This window comes from Oryzias latipes, chromosome 20 (assembly GCF_002234675.1).
Source record: "Oryzias latipes chromosome 20, ASM223467v1".
Taxonomy (NCBI): domain Eukaryota; kingdom Metazoa; phylum Chordata; class Actinopteri; order Beloniformes; family Adrianichthyidae; genus Oryzias; species Oryzias latipes.
Window position 1 is genome coordinate 12,347,130 of NC_019878.2, and position 20,163 is coordinate 12,367,292.

At 40.4% G+C, this 20,163-nt stretch overlaps 2 protein-coding genes across 4 annotated transcripts; one reads left to right on the forward strand and one right to left on the reverse strand.

The window, feature by feature from the left end:
- Positions 1–1,781: 1,781 nt before the first annotated feature.
- Positions 1,782–15,755, reverse strand: LOC101157653 (zinc finger homeobox protein 4). Of its 3 annotated transcripts, none has more exons than XM_011488801.3 (5): positions 15,203–15,755; positions 12,312–12,470; positions 10,029–10,089; positions 5,845–9,872; positions 1,782–4,735 (listed from the first exon to the last, which is right to left on the reverse strand). In XM_011488801.3, exons 1-5 carry the CDS (start codon positions 15,206–15,208, stop codon positions 4,301–4,303), a joined length of 4,689 nt encoding a protein of 1,562 aa, XP_011487103.1. In that variant the 5' UTR covers positions 15,209–15,755; the 3' UTR covers positions 1,782–4,300. The 3 variants fall into 3 exon arrangements, with proteins under 3 accessions (XP_011487103.1, XP_011487102.1, XP_004081258.1); XM_011488800.3 differs by lacking the exon at positions 15,203–15,755 and adding an exon at positions 14,628–15,186; XM_004081210.4 differs by lacking the exon at positions 15,203–15,755 and adding an exon at positions 14,301–14,605.
- A 104-nt stretch (positions 15,756–15,859) lies between these two features.
- Positions 15,860–18,885, forward strand: thtpa (thiamine triphosphatase). The gene is made up of 4 exons (XM_011488802.3): positions 15,860–15,986; positions 17,597–17,666; positions 17,914–18,396; positions 18,506–18,885. The coding sequence occupies exons 2-4, from the start codon at positions 17,597–17,599 to the stop codon at positions 18,604–18,606; spliced, it is 654 nt and encodes a 217-aa protein (XP_011487104.1). The 5' UTR covers positions 15,860–15,986; the 3' UTR covers positions 18,607–18,885.
- The last annotated feature ends 1,278 nt before the right edge of the window (positions 18,886–20,163 follow it).

The following is a 20,163-nucleotide window of genomic DNA, read 5'->3' on the forward strand; positions in this document are numbered from 1 at the left end:
GACTATATTTCCATCAATCACAGCCATGGCAGTTCCATTGAAACTAGTAAAACCAATTCAGAAAGAAAACCATACTCACATGGATGTTCCTGTCAGCTGCACTTGTTTCACAATATTGTACACAATTCAGTACAAATTTAAGTTTCAGTGTGTGTATGGTGTCCAACATGCATCTTTTAGTAAAAATACACCAGTATTAGAAGGTTTAAAATATTTTCTGAATACGTAAAATCTGACAAAGTGCAGTGAGTGTGCCAAAAGAATTCCACTTTCCTAAACCTTTCAAAGCGCAGTCTATTTGGATTGTCACGAAATTATGATGATGCATTTAAGGAACAATTCAACAGCCCTATTCTCTCATTAGTACCTTTTTATATCCCAAATGAGCAGACACTTTAGATCACTCCAAAAGTTTAAAAAGAAAAAGAAATGTCAGCTTTCTCACTGCTTCAGTCTTTTTGTATAACCAAATACCATTTCCCCTAAAAGTGATAGCAGGCATGAGAAATACAATTCCACAGGAGCAAACAGGAACTCTTCAATTATCAACATTGTATGTCATCATCAGTACAAATTTAAATTTTTAAATGTAATAATGAACGTCAAAGAAATCCTTTATTTCTCCCTAAACAATCTGTTATCAGTTTTAGCCTGTTAAACCTGGTTTACGAGTAAAGAAATAAAGAAAATGACAATAAAGTGCACAAACCTTTTTCCCATTGTGACTTTCTTGTGAGTTTTAATTTAAAAGTATTTCTTGTGTTAGGGTTTATTTCACCTTTTTTTCTCAAAATTACTCACATTTTTCTGAAGTGAAGAAATTTCCCCCAGTCCACTGTTGAATGTTTGATCAAGTAAATTGCTGTTTTTGTCCTGGTCATGGAACAGCGGATCAGCTCTACACTACACAGAATGATGGGATTTCTTCATCCAATCCACCTGTACTATGTGGATTTGCATAAAGTGTTTTTATCTGGTCTCCTTCAGGGTGCAGAGGGAGATGCTTTGGGAATTTGGTGTCCTGGGTCTTGTAGAAGTTTGGTTTGAGGACCACAGGATTTGACCTCTTTTAACAAATAATGTTCTGATGCCTTTACCAAACTAGGATCTTCAGTGGAGCAGTTTGCAGTTGATCATGAAGCCGCCGGAATGAAAATTAAATTACTACCACTAAGTCTGAGGTCATGGACCAGTAAAAAGGGTATTTGCTCTTTCGGGGTTAGATGCAGAGCTCAAATGGAAACGTTTTCCAAGGTTATTTTGTTTACAAGTGAGAGAATGATTTAGTGAGATTGACAGGTGCATAGATGCAGCGGTTACAGTAATGCGGTCACTATCGGACTGTTGTTGGGAAGAACGAGTTGTGTCAAAATGCAAAGCTCTGGATTTTCTTGTTTTATCTTCCTTCAGTCTCCTATGGTCATGAGCTCTGGTCATGGCTGGGTGCCCCCTCATAAGCAGGGCGCGGAGCTCAGTCACCCAGGAGGAGCTTAGATTGGGGCCAATACTCCTCCACTTTGGGAAAGGCCAGTTGAGGTGGCTCGGGAATCTCTTATATGTGCCTCCTTGACACCTCCCTGATGAGGTACCGGTATATCTGGATTGTCCCACAAGGAGAAGCCCCCCAGGGAAGACCTAGGATACACACAGGAGCATCCCATAACTGGAGGAAGCTTTGGCGAAGAGGACCACTGCCCTCTGTATAAGGGGGAGAAGATGGAGGCATTGTGAACAGCCAACAGCTCCTAAAAAAACTCATTAAAACAAAAATGCTGCAGACCTTTGTTGTTCAATAAGTTTTATTTCTTTTACTGAATATCAAAGAAAGCATAATGGAGACCAAACACAAAAGGCAGGTACAGATGAGAAAAACAAAAGATAAGCTTAATCTTAATCAAAAGTCTAACAATTCTTAACAACACTGCCACGATTATTGTTCAATATTCAAGGAAGTATTACTCTTTTTGAGCAGAGGTGGCATTTTAAAACCAATTATGAATCAATAATCCAAAACAGTGATGAGCAGTAATAATAAATCGTATAAGTAGTAGTACAGTTATAACAATAGCGATAAAGTGACAATAAACAAAAAGAGTAAAAAGCAGATCTCCATAAAAATGAATTTAGTTTGGACAGTGCAACACCGTGTTTGAATGTGTGTGCGTGTGTGTGGATGTGTGTGTAATCCCAGTCTTGAGATTCAAGCATTCCAGTCCTTTGCTTTACACACAAGATACAGTTTCCAACAGATGTACAACTTATTACTCATTGAAGGACATGGTTACCGGCTTTGTTTGAAAAAAAAAAAAGAAAAACACCAAGTGATTCGATGCTGTGGTAATGGCTGTGTTCTGTAGCTTGTGCAAAAAATTGTGGACTAGTGCAAGTGCCAAGCCGTGGGATGTCATTTACAGTTTGCATTACACCCCTCCTGCTCTGTCGACCTAAAGATTGCTTTTTGGTTTTTGAATGACAGCACAGGGAGGATCACTTTGGAATATCAGTTATTTTTTTTTATATATTTCTTTACAAAAGTTTGTTTTAGTTTTGCATTTTTGTTAAAACTATCAATAGCAACATTAATATACAATGTAATTTGAAGGAAAAACAAAAAAACAAAAACACCTTTAGTTTGTTGAAGATCCTTCAAAAACAGCACCATCTTGTTAGCTCGGTCAACTAATTTAGTTTCCTAATTTGCTTCCTAGGTGTGAGTATCCATTAGTCTCTTGAGGATACTTGTTGTACCCTACTGTCTCCTGTGTAGTTATTAGATGGCTGATTTTAGGGCACAAACAGAATTCATCTTCTTTTAAACCGATTTAAACAAGGCAAGAAAGTACAGAAAAACAGTTTATTTTGCAAACCTTGCATTCACCATTTAGCAGGATTGGCTTTTGACCTCAAATCTGTCAATGCCATTATCATTTGTTGAACACTCAAATAAAATTAAAAAAGAAAAACATTACAAAGCATTTAATGAGAATCCTAAATACAGAAAAATTGGTATTTACCTTCCAGATTTAAATGAATTTTAAACAGATTATACCACGATTATCTGGACTTGAATTAACCTGGTGGCGTTTCCCCATTTGTCATTTCTAGACACACCAACAGGAAATGTCAGAAGATCCGTTATTCCTGACTGAAGAGCTATTTTCCAAAATGACATGGGGGGGGGGGGGGGGGAATAAAGTATTGTCAAAATTTAAAGTAAAAGCAAAAAATGTAATAACTGCAGCTGTTGGCAAAGAGAATGCTGACAACTGTACAGGCAGGAAATTGTTATATACCTTCAGACATGGATATAAATGTCATTTGGAACAAAGCTCTTCTGTTAAAATACCCAGGTCTAATTTTTGGACAAGAATATGCCGACACCTAAAGCATGTTTAATTAGAGGGGGGGGGGCAATTTTTCATATTATGGTGTCCAACATGCATCTTTTAGTAAAAAGACACCAGTATTAGAAGGTTTAAAATATTTTCTGAATACGTAAAATCTGTCAAAGTGCAGTATGCCAAAAAAAATTCTACTTTCCTAAACCTTTCAAAGCGCAGTCTATTTGGATTGTCATGAAATTATGAAGATGTATTTAAGGAACAATTCAACAGCCCTATTCTCTCATTAGTACCTTTTTATATCCCAAATGAGCAGACACTTTAGATCACTCCAAAAGTTTAAAAAAGAAAAAGAAGTGTCAGCTTTTCCTTTCCCACTGCTTCAGTCTTTTTGTATAACCAAATAACCTTTGCCCCAAAAGTGATAGCAGGCATGAGAAATACAATTCCACAGGAGCAAACAGGAAGTCTTCTATTATCAACATTTTATGTCATCATCCCAAAAAACAGAGTTGCTGGGCCCATTGCAAAAGAGAAAGGGGTTTAAAAAACAAAAACATTTTCAGTCTTTAGGGTAGGATTTAAGCATAGAAAGTTATGGGCTTTACAAACAATAGGAAGTAAGGTTAATACATACCACAGGGTCAGGACCAAAAACATCAGTATAAAGTGTGTGAGGGCTCAAGAAAATTGAGAAGTTTAAAAGTTTCCCCGATGGCCACAGTGTGACAAGCAGCAAGGAAAGCGTTGGTGTTTCATTCCGGGTGTAATCTTTAGGTTAACGAATATCAAGTTGAGTGAAGGTTGAGCAAAGAACAGCGGGCAAAGGGATAGCAAATGTCATTTCAAAAGAGTATTAGCTTTAGAGGATTAGTGCTCTAATTTGTTTTTGTTTTTAAATCTGAGGAGCCCAAATGGGTCCAACAATTGTCATTTTGCAGACCACTCATGATCTGAGTCTAACTGCTGCTGGTTGCCGTCGTCAGAGGCAGCTCAATGACTATCTCGCCCTCAGAACCAGATCCAGAGCTGGTTACAGGAGTGGGAAGAGATACTTGTGAGCTTGGCAATATACTGCCCGATCCGTTGGTACTGCTTCCACTTTTGACGAGCGCTGTCGGCTGGCCAAAGTTAGTGGTTCTCAGGGTAGCCAGATGACGGGGGGAGAAAACATGGGCCCTTGCAGCAGCTCGTGACTCAAAGGAGACTTTGCAGGTGTCGCAGTGCCCCGTTAGGGCCTCCTTTGGCACTGGTTGGCCTGGCACTGGAGAGGCTAGAGGTTCAGTGACTGTTAACTGAACGGGCTTGGGTAGAATGGGCCGATTTGCCTTCAGAGCACTGTACTGCAGGTAGCCTCCTGAGCTCATGTCCACCTTTCCACCTGTCAGAGGAGACTGAGGTCCAAGTTCAGAGATGAAACCGGAAGAAAAAAAATGTTTTAGACGTTTTTACAGTTTTTTCAACAGATTATCAACATGTATAATTCCCTGGATGTTCCAAATGAGCCCCTCAACACCAGAGATGTCACTGGCAACACCTAAATAACACACGCTTTTTGACCTAAGTCAACCCCTTGACTGTTTAAGGTGATTAAAGTGAATCAGCTGATTCTGACACAAAGAAAAACAGCATCACAAAACGCATCACATTATTAACGAAAAGCATTTACAACGCCGCTTTTCTCCACGTCTGAATCTGCTGTAATTACATTGAGTAAACGTTGAAGAGTTACGGTAGTTAAAAGAATGTCAACACTGGCGCAAAAGCTCTGGTGTTCAAGGGGTAAACAGAAGAAAAACACGTTTTAGCAGAACAAACATCTAATCAAGGTCTCCTCAATGCTGGTCCTCAAGACACTCTGTGCTTGTGTCCAAATTCCTTCTCTACTCACTACCTAGAGTGCTATAGTGTGTTCACCATTTTGAGGTGCTGTTCAAATCTACAATTCCAAAATCCAATGCCCTAGAAATTTCCCAGAAGCTTCTGCAAATAAAAACAAACAAAAAATTGGCAACAAAAAAAGACCACAATGCTTTGGGTTTGAATGATTTTTCATGTGAAAAAAATGTTTTAATTTATTTTTTCAAAAACGATCCAAGTTTTCATTTTCATAACGTAGATTTATAAATGGTCTTTGTAAAATGTTGCCAATTATTAGGTTTTTACTTTGTCATATTTGCGGTTTAATAATAATAATTAAAAAAAGTACTGAGCATGGTGTCTGAATTGTTCTCAAAATCCAGAGCACTCGATAGTCCCGTTTAGTTATAGTTTTTTAGTTGTTAGAAAGTAGGGAAGGAATTCGGACATGACCTGTTTTCATCCTCCCCCTGCTGTTGATTAGTTGATTCAGGTGTTTATGTTCTGATTGACTGAGCACGCCTGATTCAGTTAATGAGCAGCAGGAAGTGCAGGGAGAGCTGGGAAACAGGCAGGCTGGTAGATCTGGAGGTCCAGGGTTGGGCAGCCCTGATCTAATTGCTGCCGTTTGTTGTCAACTTACCAATTTTTCCTGCTGCAGCCTCCAGCGCTTCTCCTTTGCTCTTGTGTTCTGGAACCAGATCTGAACCACCTTCAAAGGAAGGTTCAGTTCGCTTCCGATGGCCTCACACTCCATGGCATTAGGGTGGGCACAGGTCTCATAGCATGACTGTAGGATGGACAGCTGTAGGCATGACAAATGAGTACGTGGTCGACGGCTGGATGAGTGAGACAGAAAGCCGCCGTCTCCTGGGCTTGATTTAGCCACAGCTGGAGTGGAGGGGCTGGCCGCTTTGGCCGAGCTCTGGGTATTTGGGCTTACTGGTGCAATGTTGGGCGTGGGAGGAGGCGGGATGGTACGGGCGCTGTGAGTGGGAAGAGCCAATTGTTCTCTTGACAGCGTGTTGATTTTAATGGGGACCTTGGGGGTCCAGTAGTTCAGCCCGTTCTGCTTTTGCGGCACCACTGCTGTCAGTGAAGACCTGTTATTGATGGGAGTTGTGGCCAGCTTTGGTACCATGCGGTTTGCTATTCCCGGTCCAGATGTCATTTCAGTCCCATCGTCTTTTTCCTCATCAGTCTTTTCCTCTTCACTTTCTTCTGCTTTTTGTGGATGAGGCGGTCTAGGGGCAATTGGAATGAGGTCCCTGGGTGCTGCTAAGAGCACCGGGGTATTGACTTTGGGTGCAACTTTAACCATTGTGACATTGCTGGTGGTTTCAGGATGCGTCTTTGGCATAGATGAAGCGCTGCTGCTGACAGGTGATCCCACAGCAGTGGAACTCATCTCCTTGGGCTTGATCGGAACAGGAGCTATTTTTTTCACCATGACTGCTTTGTCTAGCTCTTTTCCAGACTCTCTCTCTGTTTTTATGAGGGTGCGCACAATTGGAGTGGCAGTGATGCCCCCTGTGTTGTTTGAAGCAGACTTGTTGGAGAAGATCGGCTTGGAGAGAGGCCAAGTGAATTTGATGAGAGGCTTTCCAACAGCTGCCAGAGTCCCATCGCTGATGAAACGGACCTCTCCTTTTCTTTCCCTTGCTCTCATGTTCTGGAACCAAATCTGCACAACTTTCTTTGGAAGGTGAACCCACTCAGATATCTGTTCAAACTCATGCTTCCCGGGATTTGGGTCTTTGAAATAGCAGCCGTACAGAATGTCAAGTTGTTCAGCCTGAATGATGGTCCTTGAGCGTCGCATATCTCGATACCTCTTTCCTTTGGACTTCCTCTGCTGCTGCTCCCGGTCTTTCTCTCGTTCCCTCTCCATTAGCATGGCATTCATTTTTGCTGCTGCTCGTGCATTCATGTGGGGTGTTGCCACATTGCTACAGTTGACCAGATTTATCGGGCTGCTTGACGGGGACATGGTGGCAATGGATTCTGGTTTAACCTGCACAACAACCAAACCTTTGGATGTAGGCCGCAAGCCAAGCCCATCCAACAACTGTCCCTTCTGTGCTGCAATACTGTCAGCAAGAGACGAGGATGAAGAAGTGGGTTTGGAGTTGTTTTTCCCCATACTGAGATCCAAAGCCGACTCGCAATCATCCCCGTTGGACAGGTAGGGGGACAATGGGCTGTGAGAAGAAAGAGACTGCGACAGAAGGGAGTTGGAAAAGCGTGTAAGGTTTTGGGGATTCGAAAAAAGCGGCATCTTGCTCCCATCGGTGAGCATTGAGGGAGGAAGAGAGAGAACATAAGGGTTAAGAAACTGTGCAGAAAAAGGACCAAGCGACAATGGAAATGAGTGTAGAGCAGCAGGCACAATCCCAGCAACATCAGTCACTGAGGCGTGTGAACTTGGAGGATCCCCCTGAGCCTCCAACTCTAGATCCACGTCTGGATCCGGCCTCTCTCTCTTCACCTCCACCTCATCCCGCTCAAACTCGCCTTTCCTTTTTTTCCTCTTGGCCCCCTGGCTACCCCCACCTTCATCATCTTCATACTCGTCCTCTGCGTCAGACAGAAACACAGTAGTGGAGCGTAGTACCTTCCCACCAGCTGACCCATTCTGAGCATCTTGTTGGGTTTCATCTTTAGCAGGACTTTCACAGCTCTCTTTGACCAAATCGACGCGACTTTCCTCATCAGAAACGATAATTGAGGTGTATGCCTCATTTTCTGAGTCAGAGGTTAGACACGAATCTTCTTGACCCTTCCTTCCCACAACTCGGGGCTTGTGCTTCCTTCTATTATTGGACAGGTCTATGGCCCGCCCACTTGAAGTCTGAACATCACTCTCAGACTCAGCCTCTGCTATGACTAGCATGCTTTCCTCATCATCATCGTAGTCGTCAGAGCCTTGGCATTGTCGTTCAAGCTCCATCGCCCTCTGTCTTTGCTTTGCATGACAGGCTTGGGTCAACCACTTTCGTACCTCTTCTTCAGACAGACCGACCTCTCTGCCCAGAGCTTCACAGTCCTCGTGAGGAGGACTGGCAGCATCTGCTTCACTACGCGACTCAAAGAACGCCCAGAGCACCTCTGACTGGAACTCTGATAGCACCGGAAGGTCTGGATAACTGGATCTCACTGGTTTAGAGTGGAGACGAGTTTGGTTTGTAGTTAAGGCATTGGAACTTGGGCTGGACTTTGGGGAATCACTGGGGCTTGTGTCCATGAGGGGTTTTTGAGGGGTAGGATCGGGGCTGAGTGTAAGGTTTATATTTACAGGACTGAGGCTTGCATTGCTGGGCATCGATGCAGAAGGTGAAATGTTATTGCAGAGGCTCTTCTCTGTGGCCGCCGGGGAGAGATTTAACACGGCTGCTTTATCACCGCCCGACTCCAGCTGATTTGTGGCACTGTTTCCGTCTGAGCTGCTGCGACGTTCCTTCCTACTGCCTTCATTGCTTTCAACTTTCACCTCTTTACTTGCACATTGGTCAAGTTCTTCACTGATCTCTCCCTCAGACAGTACAGTTTGCTTTGGGTCTTCCTGAGAAGGCTGTATGTTTAGGAGTCCGGCAGAGGGCCACTGGTTCTGTAAGCTGTTAAGTCTTTGGGTTAGGAGGGCTTGTTGGGCTGCACCGAGGCCTACAAATGGCACACACTGGGTGAGGAGCTGGCCTTGCTGGTTCTCCTGATGCTGCTGGGTTTGGGCTTGAAGCCCATTCAGGATCAAGGGCATTATCATTTGAGGCTGAGGCACGAGCTGAGGCGCAGCAGCACCGGGAGCAGCGCTGGCCGTGAACAGGGAGGGGAGCAGGGAGTGCGAGAGGGTGTTGGGACTCGAAGTGAGAAGGGTGAGAAAGGCTGAGACCGCTTGAGCTGAGGCCACCGGGGAGGCGAGAAGGGATTGAGCCACTTGTGAAGTTGGAATCTGCTCTCCCTCTTCAGCAGAGCTTGGCATTAGTGACCCAGGAGCAGCGCTGTTGCTGGAAGTGACTAAATGACCCGTTTCACTTCCAGAAGTCACTACAATAGTTGAGGCGCTGGCGGCGTTACCTCTCAGATTAGCAGCAGCCGTCGCGCTGTTTACAGTTTGTGCGACCATTCCAGCATTTCTACTGCGAGTCTGGTGTAAGACAGATTTCATATGGCTCTCAAGGGTGATGGCATGATTGTAAGAGACTCTGCATACAGCGCACTGGTAGGGCTTGTTTAATGTAAATGGCCGGGCTGAAACTGAGGGAGACTGAGGATTACTTTCTGCACCTTGCTTTGCAGAACCTGTCGTCATTCTCTGAATGTGGGAAGTACAAGTGTAATGAACACTCAAGGCAGTTCTGCTGGAAAAACTTTCCTGGCAAGCATTGCATTTGAATGACCGCGTATTATTTTCAGCTGGCACACCATTTTTACAGAGCAACTTTTCACTTGTGTTTGACATTTCTGTGCTTTCGGTTGCATTTCGTTGTTTGGCTCCTGCGATTGGAGTTTCCTCCTCTTCTAGCTCTTGCTGAACTTTACCTCCTTCCTGCTCCATTACTCTCTTTTCATCCATGTCCTTGTCTCCGAGCATCTGGGTAGGGTCGGAACTCTCACGAGACTGTTGGGGCTCTGAACTGCCGTCTTCAGTGTGCCTCACTTGTAAAGATTCAGTATCTGAAAATATAAAAATGCAATAGATTGAAGATTAAATGGTTGAACAGAAAACAATAAACCCTTTTTTGATTTCACTTAAGATCTTAACTATTGAGATTGTTTTGACCTTTACAAGTCAGGAAACAGGAAACAGTTTCAATATGAAAGAAAGCTCACCTGTTGACTGTGGAGCTTGATTTTCTTCTTCTTCTTGACTCGAACTTTGTTTTAAAACAATCTGTATAAAGAAATGAAGTTGGTTACATTTTTAAGTCAGGCTTTAATTTACAACGTCACATTCCTGAGGAGCAGAACATCGCTTTGCAGTGCAGCTTAAATGGCCTTTTATTTGTTTTTTAGCTCAACAGCATAAATTAAACTCCAATTTAACAGCTGGAGCAACACTTCAGTATTCTTAAAAGAGACATGAGGAAAATAAAAGTTGTGCTTTATGAATTGGAGCATTTTTAGAGTTTGCAAAACAGACAACTGTGCAACTTCGGATTATTTTGGGTATAAAAAAAAAGTTAATCATTGGGTTGTCATGATTTTGTAAATCTAAGAATCGATTCAAAAAACTTTAAATCATTTTGCAACAAGCAAGTTTAAAAATCTACATCTTTAAAAATATTTGTAACATGACATTTTTCTGCAATAATGAATTAAAATGATCATTTTAACGTCTAATTCAGTCTATAATCAGAAACTCTTAAGGTGTAGATGAGAGGAAAAAGATTCAGATTGCAGCAGTTCAAGTAAAAATAGGGGGAAAAAAATTCTCTAAAAGCAGCGTGTGCACATCTAAACCCCCTTCTTGCATCGAAGCAGGTTAGTTAAATAATGTTACACATTTCTACAAAACTAGGGGTTTCAACAGTTTTAACATTAGAAACATCAAAAAAGAAAATAGTTTCTTAAAAAAGGGTGAAAAAACAACTGCCCTTAACTTGAAAATGGCAATAAAAAAAGCTCTTTCCTAAAAACCAAAGAGTCTGGTCTACAGCGACAAAAAGTTAACTCCCACAAGCAAATCATTCAAGAAAGTTGCAAATCCTCTCTGAACTATGTGCTCAGCTCAAGGTCAAACTGTACAATGCCCAGAAGAAAAGAAAAAACTGCCGACCACTTAAGTTCTTCAACTCTGACTCAACAGGCCTCAGCTGGCATGTTAAATGGAGCTCATTACAAAGTAACTCTAAAATGCCTGAACACTTTTGTTACCTTGCTCTTAATGGTTGCTATGAAGAAATCTTCTAAATCGCAGAGACTATGAAGAAGACAAAAACATGGCAGTTCTAGACACATGAATCAAACTAGAGCTCATCTGTGGGTCAGGATCCTCAAATGTGAGGCCATCTGTGTCACAGCTTGAACAAAACTGGGTCATACAACACAACCATTACAAGTCAGCAAATCTGCAATTGATTGACTTCAAAAATGCTAATCAAGGTGCTACCAATGCCATTTAAAGAGGAAACCTAAAAAAGCGCAAAACAATTGGTGCTATGAACAAGAAAATAAATGGCAGCAATACTTGCTGGTGGATGTTTATCTTCTACAAACTTTCAAATCAGAATAAACACACTGGAAAATGTAGTGAGCCAGACAATGTACAAACATGAGTACTTTTTCCTTTAATGACATATCCTACACTTTGCAGAACAAGTAGAAATGGTATTACAAAGACAAACAAGGTTGTGGTACTGTCCATACAAAGTAACCTGACTAAGCAAGCAGACTTTTAATTCAAAGTAAATTGTTCATTTAAACATTTTTAAGGATGCAGGGTGAAATATGGTATATTGCTGACCTGAAGGGTGAGACACACAAACTTTTAAATCTCTTCGTAATACCAGATCTACACCTCTTTTATTTGAAGAAACACAGCAACACAAGAAAATACATCGAGTGACAAAAATGAAAACGTATCATGTCCTTTCACCCTTTGGTTTACATTCCAACTCCTTTACAATGTTTCGATAACGTCACTCTTAACTGATGATCTAAGAAGAAATGACAAATGATGTGCAAGCAAGTTTTCTTATGCCGTAACATTAAATGCAGCGGGAGGACACGCTGCCAACTTCACATCATAATACCTCAGCACTGATCGACCATCCTGTCATGCTTATCTAAGGTTTCAGTTATTTTAGGTTGAAGTGGACCAAGTTTGCTATGCTTTTGCTCTTAAAATAATGAACGTTCAAAGTTCTCTCTCTACCATGTCCCTTTATTATAGAGGACAACTCCTGTAACATGGATCAAATGTCAAGGTTTTGAAACTTTGCTGCCAAAAAAGTAACCCTAGAGTTGGCCAAAGAAATGCAACTTGTGTAAAACCTGAAATCTAACCATATGAACAGTTAAATATACAGGAAAAAAAAATATTGCTCAAAGTATGACCAAAAGAAATAAAGTTATTGCCATCATACAATGTAATTTGTCCATGAACAGACTTACAATGTCCAGCAGCCGGTTGACACACGATGGAAGTACGCTGTGTTGCTCATTGAGATGTAAAGACAAGGAAGATCTGTTCGATTGCCCTTGTTGGCAGAGGGGGCAGACCCACTTTGCCACTCCATTCCTTTGACTGCGCACCAGCTCTCCAGACTCCTCCTAACAAAAAAAGTAAAAGGCATTTGAATAAATGAGGGGAAAAAAACTCAAAGACCACCCCCCCCCCCCCAAAAAAAAACAATCCATTTTTGTTGTTTTTAACATGTTACTGTGGCATCTTTCAGATGAGGACATATATAAAGAAAATTAAGGTTAAAACTGTGTTTTTGAGTATGTCTTTATAATGTTGTTTGAAAAAGCTTGTAAGTGTGACGCAGAAGCAACAATTGGCAGGCCACAAGCCTCCTGCTCCGCTCCATTCTGCTGCATCCACTTGCAGACAAATAGACTCATGAACGTCTTTGTTTTCCTCGTCTGAGCTGGAACCTGGCTCCAAACTGTACGGCTGGATTGCTCCCATATTGCTCACTATTTTTGTTGCACTGGTAATGTTAGATTGGGGTTGTGAGGGCCTGCAAACTAGCGGGAGAGTGTGTAAACAGATGGGTGATGTGAAATGAGGCCTGGCAATTTCTGATGAGCGACTCCCACCCTGCAGAAACTTGGTCCTAGAAAACAACACAGGTTTTTGGATTTTGGCTAAAAAAAAGAAAAAAAAAAGTTTTTAAAAAAGGCATAATACTAATTAAAGGACTGTTGTGGACGCTTTTACAATAGATCAAAAGATGATTATAGCAGTATTATGAAACTGAATTGATGGGAATTAATTGGTACAATTGTGATACAATTTAAGTTCAAAGGTAAAAGCAGCACGTCACAAACATATTTTTGGTTTCGGGTATGAGAGACAGAAAAAAAACTTTCTTGTTTACAAAGTAAATTTAGCTTGTTATTTACCAGCTTCACATAAAAATGTGCAACTTCGATAAAGATACCACTTCTATAAACTGTTGCTTGTTTACCACTTCAAATAATGAGCAAAGATCACAAATCACCTCAAAAAACAACTTTAAGCTATTAAAAATAGCCATTTTCAATCCACTTTAGAATTATCCAAATACCTTACTTGTTTTTAACATGTTATTTTAGGAAAATTACGTTAGTTTTATTATGAAAGTTAAACTCATTCTATTTTATTTTTTGCTACGACCAGATCAGTTCAAGTAAAAAGGGAGAGTTGTGCAAAGTTTGCAACAGGTTTTAAATGATATGCTTTTCATATACATTTCTTTTAATTACAGGTGAAATGTGTTTAAAAAAACAAAAATAGCTCTACACCAACCCCCCCCCCCCCCCCCCCCCCCCCCCAAAAACCTCGACGTGAGCGCATTTCTTCTACTTTTGGCAGGTACTGCAGCCTTGAGAGGCGCATTCCTGGTTCATGCTGCATTAGCGTACTACAGTAATACATAAAACTCATACTTTGCGGGAACGACGAAGACCGTAAGTGGCGAGTGGTGTTTTTTTTATGGGTTTAACTATAGAATCGATCACCCCAGCAACAATCCAGTAGACCATCCATGACTACGAGGAGAAATACCAACACAGATTCCACCCTCACTTCCTCGTCATGCCAATTAGCAAGCTAGCGGGGTTATATGACCAGATTATTATTACGACGAGTGGACATCTCTAAATAAAAATACCAAGTTTCGTAAGCTTATCACTGTAAACCAATAAAAGATAAAAATACAACACGTCCTGTGTCTTCTAATCCTAATAGGCTAATTACGAGTTAGTCTAATTAGCTGTACCAACGAGAGACAAATCAATTAGCTAGCAAGCTAGGTTGTGAATCCCCCCCCCCCCCCCCCAAATAACGTCGCATTACAGCGGTGTTTGTAAATCTGTGGTAGCATTTTGCTAAAATAAGAAATACTAATATTAATTCTACGAAGGGGCACAGTAAAAAGCAAACTGAAAACTCACGGCATACGTCAGCATAATCTTCCCTTGGCTCTCGGTTAACGCTGGGCCATCAGTAAATTAATAAACAAAAGGACTGGGACTGTTAACAGTCGTGTCACTTTGCTAGCTAGCCTGTTAGCAGGCAGAGATAATTAACGGCTCGTCAAACTGTCTCCAACTGGCTGCCCTCCACTCCTGACAAACTCCGCCTGTACACGATAGAAGCAGCAGCTCCAAGCCATCGACCGAGTTCATCCAGGATAGAAAAAAATAACCCACACTCGCCGAGGTGGAGATCCAAAAAAAAATAAAAATAAAACAAACCTCGGCCTCGAGTTATTTCCTTACCCCTCTGATTGTGGGCTGCCAATCGGGCATCTAGTGTTGCACTGCCCGCCTCCTGCTGCTCAACAGCGCAAATTGAGGCCTAGCCGGACTAAAGCCATTTAATTAATGAACGTGGGCTCCGCTTACAGATGTGTTAAGAACGCTCGCACCCCCTCCTCCCTATCCGTCAAGTAGAGCCCCGTTTTCATGCGTCCCAGCGCTCAAATCTACGTCCTAAACACTCGCGTGGCAACACATGGTCATTTAAAGTATTAATTTGCAGCTTCGAGTCGCAATTGGAGTAGGAATTAAGCGATACAAAGCGACTTGAAGCGGACGACGTGTGTTCGCCTCGACGATGGGGGTGGCGTAGGAAGAGCAGGCGATAGAAACGACGAGAGGCAGAAAAAGTTTAGGATTTAATTTTGGATTTCTGTTATGGATCGGGTAAACGCGAGGCTTTCGCTTGCTCGTTGTTTTTCCACCAGCAGGAAGAAGAGTCCGTGGCTCCGCTTCAATCGGTGCAATTAACCGGTCACGAACGACAATTAATGAAGTTCGGAGCAATTAGCTAATGTTTTTTTTTTTTTTTTTACCTGCATGGTCTCCGCTCCAGCACACACGCGCGCCCACACACACACACACGCACGCTTCCACTGTGGCTCCTCACAAGTGAAAAGTTTTCTTGCTTGCCTGCCCTCCTCCTCTCCTGTTCTCCCCCTCCCTTCATTCGCCTTCTCTCCTTCCCCTCTTCCCTCTAGTAAACAGACCACAGCTCCCCCCAAGGCTGATTGCTGACATTCAGAGGGGACATACTTGGCTATCGGATCACTTATGTAACCTCGCAGATATTACATATTATTAATACACATAAAAATGGCTAATTAAGTAACATAATTATTTAAAAAAATACATCCCAGATTGGTAATTCCTTAAATGTTGAAACACTTCCTCGTGTTCACATTAGAGGTGAATAATAAATGAGTCCTCATTCTGCCTATTTGGATTGAACTAAAGAGTAAGACGGCTCAGTTAGAGATAAATAATGTATTTATTACAGGGAAAAAAAGCTCTGCTCAATCCCCTCCATATAAATTATGAGATGTTTTCAATCAAGTAATAGGTGTGGCGAACTCCAGAGTGTGTGGAATACATATTTATGAAGCGGTGCGGATTAGAATTGCACCATCTGTAGGCTTCTGCGTTGCTAGGGCAGGAAGTGATTATCCCGAATGCCCTTATAGGTGCCCCTTCATTATGCCTGTTCAAAATTAAAGTTCCTGCCGTGGGAGCAGCTCGGTGTTTCATCCTGTCGCTCAGTTTTTAAAGTTTAATACTTAATAAATTGGATTAAAACAAATAAAGGCATCAAATGTGAAGGTATGTGCAAAAATAGATAATAATTTCAAAATGTTTATTTTGCTCAAATCTCGTTTTTTTGTTTATTTACTTTACGTTCAAGCCTCATGCGACACAACGTAAGTCTCGTAAGGCTCAAGCTTTTTATAATTTGTGCACAACACTTTATATTTCACATCTTAAATTTTAGGTTCTGTTAAAAAAAGCAGTGATTTGTTAATTTATTCGCCAAATTAATAGCGATTTCTGCCGATCGAAGAACACAGATAAAAACCGCTATTATTTCCTATTTGTATTTTATTTAAAAGCTAGTTCGGTAAAGAGAAAATGCGCACCCACTCAGTTGCAGATACAGATTCATTTGTTGTCAGTTTCGGTTTATTGCTAATTGAAACTGAAGTAGTGTAAAATATCAAGCAATACATTGAACTGTTGTGACATAGTAAAAAAAAAACCTCTTAGAAGAAATAGATACAAAAAAAATATGCCAAACTTACACAGTCAGCCATGCTGCTAAACCATAAATACATGTTACCTACAAATATGACATGTAAAATCAAAGATTTTATCTATAATAAATAGTTTATTTATAAAAACACAAAGTCCCTCAGCTTTCTTTGCTATGTTTATGTGTTTAAACTGGGTAAATAGATCAAATGGGTTTATTAGGATCAATTCATGCATAGCTATGTTGCTACCTGGATGTATTTAGTTCTTGCATATTCAAACTATAGAAATAAGAATCTATGGGCTTCATTGCATCTGTGCCTCTCAAGGGTTGCAGAACCTGTTGTTGTTTTTTTCCTTTTTATTTCTTGGTTTTGAACAACAATTACCACACTTGGGTGTACCGCTAATCTTAGTTTAAATTAGTGACACACATCAAAGTACAGTACTTTAAAGTGTCACTCCAGTCATCTTTTGATCTAATGGAAAAGCGTTCTTAGTGGTCTTTTAATTATGATTATGCCATTTTTAACCAAAATCAAAAAACCTGTGTTGCTTTCTAGGACATAGTTTCTGCAGACCGGCAGTCGTTCATTAGAAATATGCCTCAGCTGGGGGCGGGACTGTTGGTGTGGAGTAAGCCTACACATTAATCCTGTGTTTACTCTCTCTACCACAAGCTTACAGCCCCTCACCACCACAACCTAGCATTAGCGGTGCAAAAAAAAAAAAAAAATGTGTGAACAATATTGGAGCCATCCAGCCTTACAGTTTTGAGCCAGATTCCAGCTCAGACGAGAAAAACAAAGACGTACATGGATCTATTTGTCTGCAAGTGGATTCATTGGAATGGTGCAGGGAGATTTTGGCCTGATGATTGTGGTTTGTATGGAACCACTACAAGCTTTTTCAAACTGTTTGGGTCTGCTCCCGATTCACGATTTGAATAAAGAAATACTCAAAAGCTTAGTTTTAATCTTAATTTTCACAACATAATATGTTCTTTTCATAAAATATAACAGTGATGAGAAAATGCTCCAAGAACATATTACATTTTTTTATATCTTTATAAATAAGCTGTATTTTTTTTTATAAATCTTCACTGTAAGCCCTGCTTGTTTGAAGTCATCATGTGTGTAATTTTTATCAGATTACTTTTCTTATTACTGATCTTGTGATTTCAGATGAGTGTGGAAGTGGAAAGAAAATTTTTATGCAGTGAAGACACCCTAAAAATACTTGAGAAGATTGGAGGTTTGTACTCTTTTAATAGTAATAATTACTACATTTATTTTCTGTTTAAAAAATGGTTTTGAAAATCGATTAATTACCTCTTAGACATGGAATCTTTTCCAATGCTTAAAGATACTAACAGCTGTGTAACTACAGTAAAACAACTTATCTGTCAATTGTAAATGAGGACATTTTATAATTTTTTTGTCTTATCAGTATTTTTTCCATTTATGCTTTTTTGCGTGTAATTATTTTCATTTTTCCACAGTTTGCATTGGCCAGCGTGAGTTTCAGGACCAGTATTTTGACTCTCCTGGGTTTGAGCTGACTTTGAGAGATTTCTGGCTGCGCAAACGGAAAGGATGCTGGGAGTTGAAGTGCCCGATCTCAACAGGAGAGCCGAGCGAAGAGCAATCTCTGGCAGCAAAGCTGTGTACCCAGTACAAGGAGATAACCAATCTGCCTGAAATTCAGCAGAGAGTGAAGAAGGTCATAAAAGGCACATGTGGAGACCGAGACACAGAGACCGCCTCCTTACAGGAAGATGAGCTGTGGCTGAGACAACTCAATCTGGTATGCTTTGCAGAGTTTACAACAGTGCGCCGGTCATTCACTTTAGAGGAGGGGGTGCAGATAGATCTGGACCAGGCTGACTTTGGTTATCACGTGGGAGAGATAGAGGTCCTCATACCAGAAGGAGGTGATGTGCATTCTGCTCAAGAGAAGATCAGAAATGCCGCTCAAAAACTGGGTGAGCTCATGGCCTTCAAACTGATCATGACGCTCACCAGTTCCACCGTGGTTATCTGTGATATGATGTTCTCCTAACTAGTGACTTGTGTCTTCTTCTTTTTTTGCAGGCCTTAATGGGGATGAGCGAGTGGAAGGAAAAATGAATGTTTATCTTAAAAGATATCACCCAGAGCACTACGCAAAGCTTCTAAGTGCACATGTTTTGTAAACATTATGCACTAAATAATTATTAGCTTTGGTTAATCATTAAAAATGTGAAATGTATGTTTGGTAAATAAATTAACCTAAGATAACTGAATTTGAAAACTCTTCTATGGGAAAGAACATCTCAGTTAATCTGATATAGTGATTCCTCAGGAATAAGATTCAAGCTGTTATGACTGTTTAACTTGGTGTTAAACGACATCTTACTGTGCATCACTGTGGGTTGTCTGGTCACTTTAAGATGAACAAAATTCTAATTAATAAACCTGTGTTTCTGACTGTTTATTGTTTCAGTTATTGCTCCTTTAAATGTGTTCTCGTGTTTATTTTATTATATTTAACTGTACTTTTCTTAAAGGTAGGCAAGTACAAAAAATGTATCTGCAACCGGACTCACAGAAATGATATGATGTAGGCTCCTAACAGTGAATTTGAGCCCAGTTATGTAAAGGATTTCATGCAACCTCTGCAGTAGATTTAAAAGTGGATGCAGTAAAGTTATCAAGTGTAATTTTTGGGATATGTGCCAGGAACAGTTTCTTTCTCTTAGTGAGTATTTGAAATGGAACTTGTACAAATGTTGTGTGACACAATACGGAGATCTGGCTTTCTTTCCAGATGGAAAATACATATTTAAACTTAGCTTTAGAGGCAGGTAGTTGATCCAAAAAGGGTTCTGTAGTAAAAGTAACATTAATTAAAAAGAAAAAAAAAAACTCAAATAGAAGTTAAAATTAGTCATTCAAATAATTCTGAGTAAGAATACAAAAGTATCTAGGAACAAAAATACTTAAATACTGAGTAAAAGTTTATAGTTTAAATTGAACTTTATTAGAACTTTTAAAACAAGTAAATAATAAAAAAAGAACTTTCTGCAATATTTGACTTACTAAAACAGATATAGGCTTGCGGTGAAATGCAGTGATAAAACATTTGGGACATTTTGCTGCTGCTTTGCAAACATTACAAACAAGGTGACCTCTTTCCAACAAGTTTGTTTCACTGCTGTGTTCAGTTTGGTTGTACGGCCAAAGCAGAATTACTTTTTCCTGGTTTGTGCAAATGTTTACCTCTTAGTCCAGCTATATGCCATTACTGATATTGTCATGCACCCTTGAAATAAATGGTTTTAGTGTTTCATGCAAAATAAATTACAAGACAGAAACAGCCCACTGTTTATCATCATACATCTATGAGTCGAAAAGCAATTATGCTGCAGAAAACTTCCTCTTAAGAATACAATTTTTACCTAAAGTTACTTAAATACAACTGAGTAAATGTAACTTGTTCCTACTCTGTGTTTATTTGTGTGTGCATGAAGTATAACGAAGAGTAGCACCGTTTATGATGGTCGATCTTTGATAGAAGCCAAGGCCAACAATATTAAGAATTTAAAGGTATTCAGACAGTCAGACTCCATATTACCTCCTATAATTACAATTTATCTGGTCTATATACCGTTGATCTCTATGTATTTGATTTTTTTTGTACTTCTGTTAAAAATTTAATATTTTCGTTTTTATTTAAAACACTTTTTCCCCATGCATCTTAAAACCTGAGA